General features: G+C 45.8%; 1 protein-coding gene across 1 annotated transcript; it reads left to right on the top strand.

The window, feature by feature from the left end:
- The first annotated feature begins 6,160 nt into the window (after positions 1–6,160).
- LOC137535209 (zinc finger protein OZF-like) lies at positions 6,161–13,791 on the top strand. Its single transcript, XM_068257024.1, has 3 exons — positions 6,161–6,359; positions 8,047–8,695; positions 12,550–13,791. The coding sequence occupies exons 2-3, from the start codon at positions 8,131–8,133 to the stop codon at positions 13,620–13,622; spliced, it is 1,638 nt and encodes a 545-aa protein (XP_068113125.1). The 5' UTR covers positions 6,161–6,359; positions 8,047–8,130; the 3' UTR covers positions 13,623–13,791.
- The last annotated feature ends 5,405 nt before the right edge of the window (positions 13,792–19,196 follow it).

The raw sequence follows: 19,196 nt of genomic DNA, 5'->3' as shown, positions 1-19,196 counted from the left end.
GTGACTAGTCACCGATGAGAATGAATTAGACAGGCTAAACTTTCTAAAAACATACAGGGTGCATTTCTATCTGTTTTCCTCCTGTCCTGTGTAAAAGTTCAGGTACACTTTAAAGCACAATAGTGTGCTTGTAATTTTACTTGTCAGTTTGGTCAGTGAGACAAGTGATGTGGGGAAACAGGAAAATTGAATACTTACCTTCCGGTAATTTTCCTTTCCTGGAATAGAAGATGGCGGCATACTGACGGGTTAGGTCCGCCCCCTGACCCCCATTGGACAGATCATTTTATAAATTAAAAGAGCCCGCCCCCCGCCCCGCCATTCTCATGAAAATCAGTCCTCGAATGGACGAGAGGGTGGGTTCGTATGCCGCCATCTTCTATTCCAGGAAAGGAAAATTACCGGAAGGTAAGTATTCAATTTTCCTGTTTCCTGGAAAGAAATGGCGGCATACTGATGGGATCTACAAAATCAGACAGAGAGGGAGGGTAAATGCAAATCGAAACGTAATTTATTTCTTTACCACAGACAAAACTGATTCACCAAACTTTAAAGTAGTAAGAGCTGCAGGGTTAACATGGTAGTGTTTGAGAAAAGTATGCGATGATGACCAACTGGCTGCTTTACAAATAGTGTCCAATGAAACTTTTGCAAAAGATGCCCAAGAGGCTGCCATGCCTCTAGTGGAATGTGCATGAATCTCGGATGGTACTTGCAAGCCTCTTGTTTTGTAACACAACTGTATTAGCTTAACTAGCCAGTTAGCTATTGTCCTGGAAGTAACTGCACTACCTTTGTTTGGACCTTGAATGTTTATAAACAAGCGATCTGATGATCTGAAGGTGCTTGTACTGTTCATATAGGCTTTTATGCTTCTACCCACATCCAGGGGATGACACTGTTCGTCTGAGATGAATGTTGGTAAGGTTAACTCCTGATTTATGTGGAAAGACGATGCCACCTTAGGTATATGCTGAAGTACAGGCCTGAGAACAACTCTATCAGGATAAAACTGAAGAAAATTCTCTGAGCAGCCTAGGGCTTGTAAGTCTGATACTCTTTTAGCTGAGGCAATTGCCACTAGAAATACAGTTTTCAGTGTAGTATTCAACAGAGATGCTGACTCTACTGGGTGAAACGGTGGATTGGATAACACTTCCAAGACCACACATAGATCCCATTGTGGGAAAAATGGTTTCCTAGGTGGTCTCAGTTTTTGTACTGCTTGTATAAACTGGATGATTAATGGATTCAAAGCCCATTTATGACTCGTCAAGGCCGAAAGCGCTGAGACTTGAACCTTTATGGCAGAAAGGCTTAATCGTAGATCAACTCCTGTTTGAAGGAAGGCTAGAATGTCCTGTACTTTGGGAGCAAGAAAGTCAAATTTCTTTACAGATGCAAAGTTTGCAAATTTCCCCCAGATTCTATGGTACGTAGAGTTTGTGGAAATCTTCCTGGCTTTTAGCAAGGTGGACGTGACCTCTTCAGAGCAACCCAATGCTAGAAACTTTTGCCTCTCAATCTCCAGGCCGTCAAATTGAGACTGTTGACGTTCGGATATAGTAGTTGACCTTGACAAAGAAGGTTCGGAACCTGGGGTAGTTTGAATGGATCTTCCAGACTCAACTCTGATAGGAGAGTGAACCAAGGCCTTCGAGGCCAGAACGGCGCAATAAGGATGATCGAGCATGACTCTAGTATCAGTCTTTGTAGTAGTCTCAAGATTAGTGGGAAAGGAGGGAATGCATACCCCAGCTGGAAATTCCACTTTGCTGTTAGGCAGTCTGTTGCCTCCGCTGTCAGCTGGTAATAGCGGGATAAGTATCTCGGCAACTTCGAGTTCTCTGCTGAAGCACACAGGTCCACCTGTGGAAGGCCCCACTTCTGCACAATTAGGTTGAATATGTCGCTGTTCAGACCCCATTCGTTGGGATCGGCAAACTGTCTGCTCAGGCGATCTGCTAGTATATTCTGTGGCCCTGGGAGATGAATTGCTGTCAGATGATCTAGATGCTTTTGTGCCCAAGACATTATGTGAATTGATTCCTGAAGAAGTGCTCGACTCCTCGTTCCCCCCTGTCTTCTTATGTAAGCTACTGCCGACACATTGTCTATCTGTAATAATACTGATTTCCCTAGAATTAAGTGCTGAAAAGACTTCAGAGCCAAGAATGCTGCCCTGAGTTCCAGAATGTTGGAGGGTTCCTGAGCACAAGGGATCCTCCATTTCTGCTGCACACAAAAGTCCTGACAATGCGCCCCCCAACCTGCTAGACTTGCGTCTGTCGTTATTACGATAGGGATTGCCTGCTGGATCTGAAGACAGTTCCTCAAGTTCTTTTCCTGTTTCCACCAATGCAGGGAGATTTTCACTTCTAGAGGTAGTTTGAACATCTGTGACATACTCCTTTTGTTCCAATGGCTGAGAAAAAAGATTTGAAAAGTTCTCAAATTCCAGTGGGCCCACTTCACCATTGGGATTGTTGATGAGAACGTCCCCAACAGGCTCAGGCACGTTCTGGATGATATGTACTGGTGACATAATATTGATGCTACCTTCTGCTGAATGGATATTACTTTCTGGCACGGCAGACAGATCTTGTTTTGATTGGTTATGAATCTGGCCCCTAAGAAGATCATGTCTTGAGATGGGGTTAACTGGCTTTTTGGGAAATTTATTAACCATCCCAGTCTCTGCAGTTCTTGTAACAATATTTTTTGGTGATGTAACAGCACTTCTCGATCTTGATTGACAAGCAGTATGTCGTCCAGATAATGGAAGACCCTTAGGCCCTTCTGTCTGAGGGAGGCAATGACTGGGAGAAGAATCTTTGTGAATGTTCTGGGTGCTGTTGAAATTCCGAAAGGGAGACTTTGGAATTGCCAGTATATGCCGTTGATCGCAAACCTTAAGTATTTCTGAAAGCTTTTCTTGATTGGAATATGGAGGTATGCATCTGATAGATCCAACGTTGCCATCCAATCGTTCACCCTCACGACTTTTATGATAGTCTGTAATGACTCCATCCTGAATCGTCGTGTTTTTATGTGACTGTTTAGGAATTTTAGATCTAACACCGGTCTCCATCCCCCCGATGACTTTGGGACCAAGAACAATGGAGAATAAATTCCTGTTGATTCTTTTTGGCATGGGACTGGAACTATGGCCCTGCATTGGACCAGAGAATTCACGTAGTCTAATAGGATCTGACACTTTACCAAATTCGGAGGTAGCCGAGTTTCCAGAAATCTTGATCTGGGAGGAGACCTTTTGAATTTCCACGAATGACCTCTTTGTAAAGTCTTGAGTACCCAGCCATCTTCCACTGTATCCACCCAGACTTTCCAGAAAGAGTGCAATCTTGCTCCTACTGGCTCTGTCTGGGCGGTCGCACCTTCAGAAGGGTTTTGAGTTCTGACTTGCTCCTGGATTTGGTTTGGGCTTTCCAGACTTAAGAAAGGACGCCTGTGTCCCTTTCCAATTTCTATTAAATGGCTTCCCTGGTTTGTATGTACGAGCCTGTTGAAACCTGGAAGAAGACTGTGGTTTGTTTGGCTGTTGACGGGTTGTCCTGGGTTTTCTGTCTTGGGGCAAAAGTCCCGATTTTCCTCCAGTGACTTTAGCAATGGCATTGTCCATTTCTGACCCGAAGAGATGTTTACCGTCAAACGGTATTCTACACCAGTTATTCCTGGAAGATTGGTCTGCAGACCAAGGTTTTAACCATAGAGCTCTCTTTGCCGTAACATTATGTAACATGGCTCTGGATGACGATCTGATAGTGTCTATGGCAGCTTCTCCTATAAAGTCACTGGCCAGTTTTAACTCATCTAAGGCTTTGATAATTTCAGCTTTATCGGTGTCTGAGTTGAGTGCGACTTCGATGTTATCCACCCAGACTTTTACAGCTTTGGCAAGAGAAGTTAAGGCTACCGCCGGCCTGCAGGCCGCTCCTGCAGCCAGAAACGCCTTTTTAATATCAGTATCTATTTTCCTATCTAAAGGATTAGAAAAAGACACTGCATCGTCCATGGGAAGAGTAACATGACGAGCCAGTCTCATAATTGACGCATCTATTATGGGGGCAGAGTCCATAATTTTTGAATCTTCCTGGCTTAACGGATAAAGTTTTGCAAATCTGTTTGATAATGAAGTCTTCTGATCCACTTTACTCCATTCTTTCAAAAATATATCTTTTATCACTTTCATAAAGGGAAAATTGGTTGGTTGTTTGTCTAGATGCGGGTAGTACTTGTCTGGTTCTTGAGAAACTTCCTTTTCTTCCTCCCATGCTATTGCTGCCTTGATTGCTGAGACAAAGGCGGGCACTAGAGCAAAATCGAATCCCATAGGCGGTAGGCCTGAGGCTGGTGTAGACTCTTCCTGATGTGCCTGAGATGTAGAGGGCACAGGCTGATTAGCCGCCAGCTTCTCAAATGTCTCTTGCACTGCCTGTTGGATGAAGGACATGACTTGCTGGTTTTCAGAGTCTTTGTCCCTGCCTAATTCTGTGAAACAAGCTTCACAGACCATCTTGTCCGGAAGAGCTGGTTGACCACATGACCAACATAACGTTTTTGCTGGTTGATCAAATCTGTGGGCCTCCCTAGGCAATGGTCTAGGAGATTTACTCCTGCCGTAAGATCGTCTCCTATGCCTGTATTCATAGTCATAGCCTGGCGAATATCTCCTGGGAGAATTTCCTTTCCCTGATCGGTGATCTCGTCTTGGAGATCTGCTCCTGCGTGATCTATAGTAGCCACTGGAGTAATAGCGATCCGAGGAACGCCTCCTACTAGGAGAACGTTGTCTAGATGATCGCCTTTTAGGTGAATAATTGTAATCTCTGCGAGACTTTTCCACACGCTTTCCAGGGGATTTCCTTTTCGATGAGCTTGCATCGTAGGAGGCCTCTCTGGTGGACTTGTTCCTTTTTGATTTTGAGCGTGATCTGGATCTCGATGAGGAATGGTGACCTTTAGACACCTCTCTCCTCTTCTCTCCTCCTCGCGGACTGTGGAGACACAAAAAAGATATGTTTCCACTAAGAAAGTCCGCCTTGAAAAGGGAGATAGCGCACTCTTTTAAATAGAAGTCCCACTGACCCCTGTGCTGAAAAGCTATAATATATAAAACACCCTGTGAATAAACTTAGATGGAGAGGCTGAAAAACCTCTCATTACCTCTCCTGAGATGCTGATGCTGATGCATTGTGGGTCTCCTGACCATCCATCCTAAACACATATAGCATATCATAAGCATACACACTTAAAAAAAACTGAAAAAATTCCACTACCTGTAAAGTGCAGGACCAAATACCTTTCCTGCTGTGTTGCTGAAGTGTCGCACTGGATCCCTGGAACGTTCCACCGTCCACTGTCACCTCCGACCAGAGCGGTACCGCAGCCAGCAAGGGCTGTACCCGATCTGGCGTCCTTTTAAACTATCCTTCCTTTCCGGAAAGCCGTTCCGCTCTGCCGGCCAATCAGGGACAGTCTCGGCAAATCCCGCGAGACTTCCCTCTCCGTTGAGCAGGAAGTGAGGAAATAGCGTGTCGGCTAGACAAACCCCGCGCTAGCCCGACTGCGTTCAGCACAGGGGAGCAGCTACCAGAGACGGCTGGCGCATTTGTAGACCCCGTTTAGAGGTCGCAATGCCGCTGCCATGACGGGAGAGGCTTAACCCGTCGTACACACGCCAAAAAAAAAGGTACAAAGAAACAAAATAGGCGCTTAAAGGGAAAAACAAAAACAAAACAAAAAACAATGACCAGTCCATACGAGGACAGAAAAAAAGAGAATGGCGGGGGGGGGGGGGGGGGGGGGGGGGGCGGGCTCTTTTAATTTATAAAATGATCTGTCCAATGGGGGTCAGGGGGCGGACCTAACCCGTCAGTATGCCGCCATTTCTTTCCAGGAAAACATGCTGCAATGTTAGGGAGCATAGCCTTGAGACCTGATAAAAATAACTGCAGCATGCTGCAGTTCCTCTAGTCTCCACAAGGCGATTATTTATACCAAGTGGAATGCATAAGCAGGAAGGGAAGGGGCTGAAACGCATGGAGAGGAATTGATAGGGTCAAACCACATGGACAGGAAGTACTAGGGGTGGAACGCATAAACAGGAAGTGTTACAGCAACACAGCTGGGAAGGAGTGGAACGCATGGACAGGAAGCTCTCAGTAGAGATAAGAAACCAGATATATTACTGGAATTGTCAGCAGTGCAGGAAATGTCTGATTCTTTGTCCTTCTGATCAAGCCTGTCTTCCATAGTGTGTGAGGTGGTCACTGTCTGTTTCTACAAGGACTTCTAGGACACCATGATGGAGAATCAGCCGCCCCTCACATCACTGGGTAAGAGGAGACTTTCATTTCTTGTAAAGGAGAGAGCAGTGCAGAGGGTCCACCTAGATCCCCCCATCATCTGATAAACACAGAGACAATTAATTCAGTCAGTGTGTGCAGGGCCGGCCTTAGGTTTCACAGCGCCCTGAGCGAAAACTGATTTTGGTGCCCCCCCCCCCCCCCCCCTTCATCCTCTTCCCATGTGCATATACACACACGCATGCATGCACATATACACACACACAGGCCCATATGCAATTCCCCTTTTCTCCTGAGATATCTCCTAGGACAGTGGTTCCCAACCTTTTTGACGTTGTGACACATCATGCCAAATGCTCAGATCTCTGTGACACGTCACATATGTATAATAGAAAAAATACTATTAATAACCACAAATGGATGGAAGGAGTGCATTATCCTGAATACACTTAAAATGAAGGAATGAAGGCTAGAACCTTTCAGGAATATTAATAAAAACAATCAGTGGGACAGTTAGCCGCCTCCCCCCCATTTAGAATGATAGCACCGCAATGACAATTTGCACCAAGCGTTATAGCTGCCCCCCCCCCCTTCCCCAACGCCCTCAGACTCACTATAGGTAGGTAGCCAGGTATAGGTGCCCACAGTATAGGATCTCATGTGTAGGTGCCCTCAATATAGGTTGCCAAGCATAGGTGCCCCCAGTATAGGAAGTCAGTTGAAGGTCTCCATCCCCCCCATAGGTAGCCAGGCGTAGGTGCCTCCAGCATAGGTAGCCAGGTGTTGGAGCCCTCAGTAAAGGTAGCCAGCTATAGGTGCCCCCAGTATAGGAAATCAGGTGTAGGTGCCCTCAGTATAGGCAACCAGCTATAGGCGCCCCCTTGGAAGTCGGCGCCCTGAGCGACCGCTCCGGTCGCTCATATCAAAGGCCGGCGGCGAGTGTTTGTTTCCAGTAACAGAAACCCACCAGAGAGATGTACAGGTTCTCTTTATTCCCAGGCTTGTGCACAGAAAGATCACGCCACCCCTCATTATCAGGTAAGTGGGACTGAGGGCTTAAAACTACAAAGGAAAACTGTAATTTTAAAAAAAATGCCCTTAGGGGGTACTTACCTTGGGAGGGGGAAGCTTCTGGATCCTAATGAAGCCTCCCCTGTCCTCTTCCCTTTCCAGGATGGCAGCCCCTAAACGACATGTGTGGCAATAATTACAATCTGCACTCCTGTGCTGGCCCAGTATCAGCTTTCCGATTGGCTGAGGCAGAAATAGCCGAGCCTACTGGAGTCCACTCTATTGTGCAGGTGACTTGAGCCTGTGTAGTAGAGCAAACCCAATCGGACTTCACTATTTCTGCCTGAGCCAATTGGAAAGCTGATACTGCGCCTGTGCAGGAGCGCAGGTTGTAAATATTGCTGTGCGCTACTGCGCCTGTGCACAGCTTGCTAGTGCTTGTTGAGCCAGTGCTGGGTCCCCGATGCTCAAGAGGACAGGGGAACCCTCATTAGGATCCTGAGGATTCCCCTTCCTGAGGTAAGTACCCCTTAGGGGCCCCCTTTTTTTTCTTACAAGAGATGATATGAGGATATTGAGATGCAGCTGAAGAGTAATTTGGTGTGTGAAAAGGAAAACACTTTTGGCACTCATGTAGGATTGTATATTCTGATGCATCATTGTATTAGCTGCTAATGTGTCATTGTTTGTCATTTTTGGGGTTTAGAGCGAAGAGCAAGAAATTATGGAATATAGCATTTAAGAGAAGGAATAAAAAAAGAAGATATATGTGAGGAGTGATCAGGAGTCTATGGAGGAGGGTGACATGCTGAGAACAATTAAAGAGGAAGAAGAGACGTGCGTGAGGAGTGATCAGCAGTCTATGGTGGAGGGTGACATAAGGACAGTTAAGAAAGAAGAAGAGACCTATATGAGGAATGATCACCAGTCTCTGGAGGAGGGTGACCTGATGAGGACAAGTAAAGAGGAAGAAGAAGAGACATATGTGAGGAGTGATCAGCAGACTATGGAGGAGGGTGACATGATGAGGACAAGTAAAGAGGAAGAAGAAGAGACATGTGTGAGGAGTGATCAGCAGTCTATGGAGGAGGGTGACATGATGAGGACATGCAAAGAGGAAGAAGAAGAGACATGTGTGAGGAGTGATCAGCAGACTATGGAGGAAGGTGACATGATGAGGACAAGTAAAGAGGAAGAAGAAGAGACGTGTGTGAGGAGTGATCAGCAGCCTATGGAGGAGGGTGACATGATGAGGACACTTAAGGAAGAAGAGACATATGTGAGTAGGGATCAGTCTGCAGAAGGATTTAACATCACGAAGACAAGCAGAGAGGATTTTTCTATATCTAACACAGGTGAGTCATGAATACCAGATTGAAAACAATGTCAGCATGGGGAAGTAATGATTTCAGGCTGATGTGTGGGTGGGGGAAGGAGTTGAATGACAGGAAGGGAGTCCAGTAACGCCTGCTGGGAATAGAGGAACCAATTGGATGAATCCAGGATAAACGTCCAGGGAGGGTTGAAGCTCAGTAAGCAGGAATGGGATACGTCCCAAAAAAGTGTCGCGATAAGTACTCAAAATGGTCTATTTTAATTTGTTTCTTAGAAAAATACATCTTTAAAAAAAAATTTCAGATCCAATAGATCTAGTGTAAGTTATATTCATATTACAGGACAGTTATAATGGTTTATAGTGTGCATTAGAGGTGGTGTGAATGGTGTCTGCTATCCTTTTCCTGGTGGGGCAGCTTTCAGCAACCCACCTGAAGTGAGAGGAGCCATTGCTAACTGATAACCCAGAGCAGGCATGTGGATCAGATACCTGGCTGCAAGCTTGTTCCAGGTATGAATGATCAGCATGAAGGTCAGATGACCGTATGCCTCCTCTATGCTGTGCCCTGAAGCCTGTCTGCCAGTCTTGTGCTGCTTCCTTACTGCTGGTTGTCAGGGAGATGAGAGAGGACTATGGAGACTGCCAGCTATCACTGTTCCCTTTCAGAGCTGTGCTGCATGCTTGTCATGCTGATCTGTTTGCTGTCGCAATTGAACAAGCATGCAGCCAGTGGAATGACAGCAATATCTGCATACTGCTTCTGGCTCTGTGACTGCAGAAGCACTAAGAACTGGAGGTAAGTATAGCAGCTAAGTGTGGCATTTTTTTTAAATGGAAGCCTGCTTTTTACTTTTTTTTTTTAATGAGGCAGCTATAAAAACATGTCACATGAATATATCATGTGAGCTCCTCAATGGACTGGACTTTTGCTGTCCGCCCCTTTCCTCCAGTCCCCTCTCCTGTGCTCCCCTTTCCTCCAGTCCCCTCTCCTGTGCTCCCCTTTCCTCCAGTCCCCTCTCCTGTGCTCCCCTTTCCTCCAGTCCCCTCTCCTGTGCTCCCCTTTTCTCCAGTCCCTCTCCTATGCTCCCCTTTCCTCCAGTCCCTCTCCTGTGCTCCCCTTTCCTCCAGTCCCCTCTCCTGTGCTCCCCTTTCCTCCAGTCCCCTCTCCTGTGCTCCCCTTTCCTCCAGTCCCCTCTCCTGTGCTCCCCTTTCCTCCAGTCCCCTCTCCTGTGCTCCCCTTTCCTCCAGTCCCTCTCCTATGCTCCCCTTCCCTCCAGTCCCCTCTCCTGTGCTCCCCTTTCCTCCAGTCCCCTCTCCTGTGCTCCCCTTTCCTCCAGTCCCCTCTCCTATGATCCCCTTTCCTCCAGTCCCCTCTCCTGTGTTCCCCTTTCCTCCAGTCCCATCTCCTGTGCTCCCCTTTCCTTCAGTCCCCTCTCCTATGATCCCCTTTCCTCCAGTCCCCTCTCCTGTGCTCCTCTTTCCTTTAGTCCCCTCTCCTATGTTCTCCTTTCCTCCAGTCCCCTCTCCTATGCTCCCCTTTCCTTTAGTCCCCTCTTCTATGTTCTCCTTTCCTCCAGTCCCCTCTATTGTGCTCCCCTTTCTTCGAGTCTCCTTTAATATGCTTCCTTTTCCTCCAGTCCCTTATCCTGTGCTCCCCTTTCTTCCAGTCCTCTCTCTTGTGCTCCCCTTTCTTCCAGCCCCCTCTCCTGTGCCTCTCCTCCAATCCTTTCTCCTGCACTCCCCTTTCCTCCAGTCCCCTCTCCTGTGCTCCCCCTCTCCTCCAATTCTGTGTCCTGTGCTCTCCTTTCCTCCAGTCCACTCTCCTGTGCCCCTTTTCCTGTGTTTTCCTCTCAACCTGTCCCCTCCCTTGTGAACCCATCTTCACAAGTCCCCCTCCTGTTTTCTCCTTTTTCACCCACCCACTTTCCTTTCCTCCCTTTTCCACTAGTCTCATCTTGGGTACTTACAGTAGATCATTAAGCTAGTGCATAGGAGAAGGGGGATGTGGAGGTTTAGGTTGAGCATGTAACCAACATACATGACTGCTGCCTACAATACATGGGCCTGACTGCCAGACCAACATACATGGTTGCTGCCTGCAATACATGGCCTAACTGCCAGACCAACATACATGGCTGCTGCCTGCAATACATGGCCTGACTGTCAGACCAACATACATGGCTGCTGCCTGCAATACATGGCCTGACTGCCAGACCAACATACAAGACTGCTGCCTGCAATACATGGCCTGACTGCCAGATCATCATACATGACTGCTGCCTGCAATACATAGCCTGACTGCCAGACCAACATACAGGACTGCTGCCTGCAATACATAGCCTGACTGTCAGACCAGCATACATGACTGCTGCCTGCAATACATAGCCTGACTGCCAGACCAACATACAGGACTGCTGCCTGCAATACATAGCCTGACTGTCAGACCAGCATACATGACTGCTGCCTGCAATATATAGCCTGACTGCCAGACCAACATGCAGGACTACTGCCTGCAATACAGACTGCCAGACCAACATACAGGACTGCTGCCTGCAACACATAGCCTGACTGTCAGACCAGCATACATGACTACTGCCTGCAATACATAGCCTGACTGCTAGACCAACATACATGACTGCTGCCTGCAATACATAGCCTGACTACTAGACCAACATACATGAATGCTGCCTGCAATACATAGCCTGACTGCTAGACCAACATACATGACTGCTGCCTGCAATACATAGCCTGACTACTAGACCAACATACATGACTGCTGCCTGCAATACATAGCCTGACTGCTAGACCAACATATATGACTGCTGCCTGCAATACATAGCCTGACTGCTAGACCAACATACATGAATGCTGCCTGCAATACATAGCCTGACTGCTAGACCAACATACATGACTGCTGCCTGCAATACATAGCCTGACTACTAGACCAACATACATGACTGCTGCCTGCAATACATAGCCTGACTGCTAGACCAACATACATGACTGCTGCCTGCAATACATAGCCTGACTGCTAGACCAACATACATGACTGCTGCCTGCAATATATAGCCTGACTGCTAGACCAACATACATGACTGCTGCCTGCAATACATAGCCTGACTGCTAGACCAACATACAAGACTGCTGCCTGCAATACATGGCCTGACTGCTAGACCAACATACATGACTGCTGCCTGCAATACATAGCCTGACTGCTAGACCAACATACATGACTGCTGCCTGCAATACATAGCCTGACTGCTAGACCAACATACATGACTGCTGCCTGCAATACATAGCCTGACTGCTAGACCAACATACATGGCTGCTGCCTGCAATACATGGCCTGCCTGCCAGACCAGCATACATGACTACTGCCTGCAATAAATAGCCTGACTGCCAGACCAGCATGCATGACTATGCCTGCAATCCATAGCCTGACTGCCAGACCAACATACATGACTGCTGCCTGCAATACATAGCCTGACTGCCAGACCAGCATACATGACTACTTCCTGCAATACATGGCCTGACTGCCAGACCAACATACATGACTGCTGCCTGCAATACATAGCCTGTCTGCCAGACCAATATACATGACTGCTGCCTGCAATACATAGACTGACAGCCAGACCAACATACATGACTACTGCCTGCAATACATAGCCTGTCTGCCAGACCAATATACATGACTGCTGCCTGCAATACATAGCCTGACTGCCAGACCAGCATACATGACTACTGCCTGCAATACATGACCTGCCTGCAAGACCAACGTACATGATTACAATACATAGCCTGACGTACATGACTGCTGTCTTCAATACATCCAACATTTATATACTGTTACTAATAATAATGTATCCCCAACAGATGGGCAGAATACGGGGAGCCCCTCGGAGGGACGCCTTATCACTCCTCCATATGATGCTGCAGAAGATAATGACGTCACACAATGTTCTCCAGGAGGAAACCCCATTACTGGAAATACACATCATAGACTTTACCATGAGGAGAAATCACCGGATCCCTCTAATCCTGAGGAATCTTCTATTAAATCACATCTTGTTGCTCATCAGAAGGAGTACACAGGGGAGAGTCTATCATGTTCAGAGTGTGGGAAAATTTTTACTAATAAAAATTCACTTTCCCTCCACCAGAAATTTCATACTGGCGATCGGTTTACATGTTCAGAGTGTGGAAAAGGTTTTTTTTGGAAATGTCACTTACTTAAACATCAGATATTTCATACTGGTGAACGCCCTTTTTCCTGCTCAGAGTGTGGGAAAGCTTATTTTTCGAAAACTCAATTGCTTAAGCACGAGAAAACTCACACAGGTGAGCGGCCTTTTGTATGTTCCGAGTGTGGGAAAGACTTCATTCTGCTGAGTCAACTTCTTTCACACCAGAGGACTCACGCAGACGACCGTCCTTATTCTTGTTCTGAATGTGGGAAAGGTTTAACCACCAAACTAAGTTTAAGCAGACATGTGAAAATTCACACCGGTGATCGGCCATTTTCATGTTCAGAGTGTGGGAAAACGTACGTTGCGAAATGTGATCTACTTGTACATCAAAAAAGTCACACAGATGACAGAGCTTTTCATTGTTCAGAATGTGGTAAAAGTTTTAATACTCAACAACGCTTATTGAGCCACCAGAAGATTCACAGTGATGAGCAGCCTTTTTCTTGCTCAGAGTGTGGGAAATCTTTTTTCTGGGAAAGTCAATTGCGTGTGCACAAGAAATATCACACTAGTGAACGTCCTTTTACCTGTTCAGAGTGTGGAAAAGGTTTTGCTACCAAAGGAAGTCTATACACCCATGCAAAAACTCACACCGATGACCGGCCTTTTTCATGTTCAGAGTGTGGGAAAGCATTCAAGCAGAAAGGTCACCTTCTTACCCACATGAGAATTAATTCAGGTGAAACCATTCATTCTTAGACTCCAAAGAACTCACATAGTTGATTTTTATTTTTGATGTTCAGATTAAGGGAATGTCATCAATGTGGAACGTTCTTATTTAAAAATACAAGAGAAGTACTCAGTCGATATGTGGGAGAAGTTAGAGAATGAAATTCCTCTGATGACGGCCAAATCTTATTTTTTTAATAGACTTAAAGGATACCCGAACTGACATATAGCATGATGAGATAGACATGTGTATGTAAAGTGCCTAGCACACAAATAACTATGCTGTGTTCCTTTTTTTCTTTCTCTGCCTGAAAGAGTTAAATATCAGGTATGTAAGTGACTGGCTCAGTCCTGACTACAGTGTGACCCTCACTGATAAGAAATTCCTCTTTTTACCTCTTTCTTGCTCTCAGAAGCCTTTTTCTGCTTGGAAAGTGTTTTGTAGTAATTTCTTATCAGTGAGGGTCACACTGTAGTCACTTCCTGTCTGAGTCAGGACTGAGCCAGCCACTTACATACCTGATATTTAACTCTTTCAGGCAGAGAAAGAAAAAAAAAGGAACACAGCATAGTTATTTGTGTGCTAGGCACTGTACATACCCATGTCTATCTTATCATGTCACCTGTCAGTTCGGGTATCATTTAAAGAGGGTTTGTCATCCTAAAATTCAAATTCCATTTACACACTGCTCTGTGTTTCATTTCAATATAATCATACATTTTTCTGCTGTAATGAATCTTTTTTCAATCAGTCTGGCTCTGGCTCTATTTGGTACATTGCCAAGGAGAGGGAAGATTATTCCCCTCCAACATTCCTGCTCCTCACTGATTGGCTGAGGGCAGTTCAATGTGACAGGCTGAGATGGCAGAAGCTGCTGAAATATGATCTATGCTGTACTCACATGTGTTTACAAAGCAAGCTAGATATGACAGTGCAGTTTCTAGCAGGGAAAAAAAAGTAAGGGAGTAAAAATGACATCAGGATTGGCTTCAGTCAAAGGTAGTAAAAGATGGAAAATGCCTGAAACAGTTTTCTCTTTTATTTACTATATAAAATCTACTGAAATCAAACCGTGAACAGTACAATACATACGGTCACAAAAACCTCAGCGCTGGCAAAGCAGATCTTGCATACATTTAAAAATATCTTCCTGCAGACACCAAGTGCTCACAGGGACAATGTGACTGTCACCGAAATATGATTTAAAAGCACTGATAAGTGTATCAAGCAAAAATAATTTATTCAAAATGTTGCATAAAAACAGATAAAAAGATACTCACATCATGGGCCCTGTACAACAGGGATCCAATCAGCATAAATAAGCATGAATGCACATCAAGTGCTCGATAGGTGTAGTAAACCTGAAATTGCCCACTTTCTAGATCGTTCCTGGCCGATTCGTGTTTTTTTTTTTTTTTTTTTTCCGTCATTAGAGGTGGTTTTAGATCTTCATGACTTAAATTGGCAATACCTGTACTCCCCTTTTGGTGTTTAAAGGGAACCTGAAGTGAAAGGGATAGGGAGGCAGCCATATTTAATAACTTTTAAACAATGCAGATTGCCCAGCTGTCCTGCTGATCATCTGCCGCTAGCCATAGACCCTGAACAAGCATATGCAGATCAGATGTTTCTGACACAAATGTCAAGATTTTCCCCATAGGGAATATGCAGAAATGGGAGGCACCCAAAAAGTTATGGAAACAATAAAATAATGTAAGAAACAGCTTACCTAAATGTGGATGTCTAAGCCTGCATGCTCAAAAACCCCCCAAAATATTTATAGATAGAGCTCCGTAGAACTGCTAACCAGACACGTTATTGACCTGAGGAAGTGGGATCGTAGCCCACGAAATGCACTGTCTTTTTTGTGCAATCAAATTTTTTTTTTTTTTTTAGCATGCAGGCTTAGACATCCATATTTAGGTAAGCAGTTTCTCACCTAATTTTATTGTTTTAAACTTTTTATACCTTTTTGCGCACCTCTCGTTCCTTCGTATTACCACTGTGGAGAGAAGTGATAATAGTCTCTATTTTTATACAAAGAGCGACCATACCATCGAGAGACCAGTCACCAACACAAGTGTTGGACGGGCGTTTCCCCACACGCGCTAAAGGGGGTTGCTGCTCATCAGTGCTGCTCATCAGGATTCTGGATATCCGGATAACCCGGATATCCAAACTTTTTTCCGCTATCCAATATAGCTATCTGCGGTATATAGCTATACGCGGATATCTGGATCCGAAATACTGTAACTAAGGAGATGACGTCCTGGAGCCAATCAGAGGGCTCCCAGCAGAAGCCCTAGCAGCCAATCACAGAGGAGAACCCTGGCCAGCCCCACCTGACCTCATTAAAGAGAGTCTGAAGCGAGAATAAATCTCGCTTCAGACCTCATAGCTAGCAGGGGCATGCGTGCCCCTGCTAAAACGCCGCTATAGCGCGGCTTAACGGGGGTCCCTGTCCCCCCAAACCCCCTCCGTGCAGCGGGGGAGCGCTTCCTGGTTGGGGCAGGGCTAACCGCCTCAGCCCTGCCCCACGCGCGTCTGTCAGACGCGTATCTCCGCCTCTCCCCCGCCCCTCTCAGTCTTCCTTCACTGAGAGGGGCGGGGGAGAGGCGGCGATGCGCGTCTGATAGACGCGCTGGGAGGAAGGGCTGCAGCCGTTAGCCCTGCCTCCAGGAAGAGACAGCCAGCGACCATTTTACGACCAAGTATTGCGGGGGGTGGGTTGGGGGTGAAGGGACCCCCGTTAAGCCGCAGGATAGCGGCGTTTTAGCAGGGGCACACGTGCCCCTGCTATATATGAGAGCTGAAGCCAGATTTAGTCTCGCTTCAGTGTCTCTTTAAGTCAATCAGAGGGCTCCCAGCCTAAACCCTGGCACCCAATCACAGAGGGGAACACTGGCCAGCCCCCCTGTATAATAAGGAGGGCTGCCATGATGAGACCTATCATCTTAGCTAGCTGAATGCTCACTGTGCTGGTGGCCTAGCAAGGGCTGTACACAGTTATAAACCTAAAGCTGTTCAGTAATTAACCCCTTTACTACTATCCCTACACAATTGTTAAATCGTTAATTACCTTGACTGATGTCATAGTGTGACAGTCAGAGTGTGTGCTCCAGTGTTGTTGGCTGAGCCTAGCAAGGGCTGTACACAGTGATAAGCTGTTCAGTGATTAACCCCTTCACTACTATCATCATCACTATACTATTGTTAAATCGTTAATTAGCTTGATTGATGTCATAGTGTGACAGTCAGAGTGTGTGCTCCAGTGCTGCTGGCCTAGCAAGGGCTGTACACAGTGATAAACTGAAAGCTGTTCAGTGATTAACCCCTTCACTATCACTACACTATTGTTAAATCATTAATTAGCTTGATGTCATTTGTGTGACAGTCAGAGTGTGTGCTGCAGGCAGCTGCTATGTGTCTGTGTGTGCTGTGCACAGACCAGGCCAGCTGCTGCTTGCTGGCCAGCTATTAGCCTTGGGTATAGGTTAGGTTAGGGATTAGGGGATAGGATTACTGTGCTATTGTGTAGTTAGTACTATAGTACTGCAGTCAGTGCTAGTAGTTGTTAGAGTAGTAGCACTACTGTGTTAGCTTTCTACAGAACTGCTGTGTGAGCAGCGCCAGTGTGACAGTTAGTGTGCACTAGTGTCTTCTCCTCTGCTGTCTGACTGTCACTCGGCACTTGGCACGTGTCACTTGGCACTTGCCATCATTTGATCTACTTCCTGCAAGATTTTCCGCATGCTTGTTTCAGGCGTGTGATTCAGACACTACTGAAGCCAAAGAGATCAGCAGGACTGCCGGGAAACAGTTTTTAAAAGGAAATAAATATGGCAGCCTCCATATATCCCATGCTTCAGGTACCCTTTAAAATGAAACCGAGGTGAGAGGGATATGGAGGCTGACATATTTATTTCCTTTTAAACAATACTAGTTGCCTGGCAGCCCTGATGTGATGTATTTGGCTGCAGTAGTGTCTGAATTACACCAGAAACAAGCTTGTAACTAATCTTGTCAGTTCTGACAATATTGTCAGAAACACCTGATCTGCTGCATGCTTGTTCAGGGTCTATGGCTGAAAGTATTAGAGGCACAGGATCAGCAGGGCAGCCAAGCAACTGGCATTAAAAGGACATAATTATGGCTGCCTCTGTATCACTTTTATCTTGGGTTTACTTTCAACTTGAGTGTGTGGAGACACTGGGCTTGATTTATTAAGCTGCACTGCTAAAGCAGCGCACCTTAATGTGAAGGAGAGTCTGCTAATGCATGCCTTAAATAGCATTGCTCGCTGCTATGTAAGGAGCGTGCCTTCCTTAGGCCACATACACACATCAGACTATAGTCTTTTGAAAATGAAAGATCACAGACCAATCTTACCACCCTTCATGTAGTATGAGAGCCATACCTACACACTCTTTTCTATGGAGCTGAACTCCACATCAGAAAAAAATCTTTGCAAGATGCTGCAGACACAGATGCTGTACAGACACAAAAGATCAGTATCTGCAAAAGATCTGTTCCTGCCAAAGATCCATTCCTGCAAATTGCAATGATAGTCTATGAGATCTGCAGATCATCATACACACATGATTTAACTGACATTCATCTGCAGATCAGATCCACCAGGATGGATTTTCAGATCTGCAGATGATTGCTTGATCTGCAGATGAATGTCAGTTAAATCATGTGTGTATGATGATCTGCAGATCTCATAGACTATCATTGCAATTTGCAGGAATGGATCTTTGGCAGGAACAGATCTTTTGCAGATACTGATCTTTTGTGTCTGTACAGCATCTGTGTCTGCAGCATCTTGCAAAGATTTTTTTCTGATGTGGAGTTCAGCTCCATAGAAAAGACTGTGTAGAGTATGGCTCTCATACTACATGAAGGGTGGTAAGATTGGTCTGTGATCTTTCATTTTCCAAAGACTATAGTCTGATGTGTGTATGAGCCTTTAGATAGGAGCATGCTTTCCTTAGGAGCGTGCCTTACTTACATAGTTACTATGTATAGGAAGGCACGCTCCTATCTAAGGAAGGCACACTCCTTACATAGCAGGGAGCGCTGCTATGTAAAGCATGCATAGTGGCCACTCCTTCACTTTAAGGTGCGCTGCTTTAGCAGTGCAGCTTAATGAATCAAGCCCACTGACATGCTTTAGGTTTCAAATCTGCCTTGACATTTGGTACTTTTATAAAAAAAAATTCACCCCATTCTAAAAACATTTAGGGCTTGATTCATGAAGACAAATAGCATGCCTTATCAGAGTTAACACACCTTATCAGAGTAGCATAGCGAGCGCTATCAACTTATGCCTGCTAATTGGCAATGATGAGAGCTCCACTTATCCTGCCCTGAGCCCCTGCAGGTCCAATCACTTTAAAGGACATTAGCCCTGCACTTTGATTGGCCCAATAGGCTGCCTGTCACTTGACAGGAAACTTAACAGGCAGCCTATTGGGCCAATCAAAGTGTGGGGAGAATGACCTTTAAAGTGATTGGACCTTCAGGGGCTCAGGGCAGGACGAGTGGAGCTCTCATCATTGCCAATTAGCAGGCATAAGTTCATAGCACTCGCTATGCTACTC

This window comes from Hyperolius riggenbachi, chromosome 10, assembly GCF_040937935.1.
Source record: "Hyperolius riggenbachi isolate aHypRig1 chromosome 10, aHypRig1.pri, whole genome shotgun sequence".
Classification (NCBI taxonomy): Eukaryota; Metazoa; Chordata; class Amphibia; order Anura; family Hyperoliidae; genus Hyperolius; species Hyperolius riggenbachi.
Note: the sequence above shows the minus strand (reverse complement) of the source record. Positions and strands in the feature narration are given on the sequence as shown.

Coding starts and splice junctions, on each gene's coding strand:
- LOC137535209 (XM_068257024.1), top strand. CDS start 8,131: ATGGAGGAGGGTGACATGCTGAGAACAATTAAAGAGGAAGAAGAGACG. Junction 8,696..12,549: donor TTTTTCTATATCTAACACAG/GTGAGTCATGAA, acceptor TATCCCCAACAG/ATGGGCAGAATACGGGGAGC.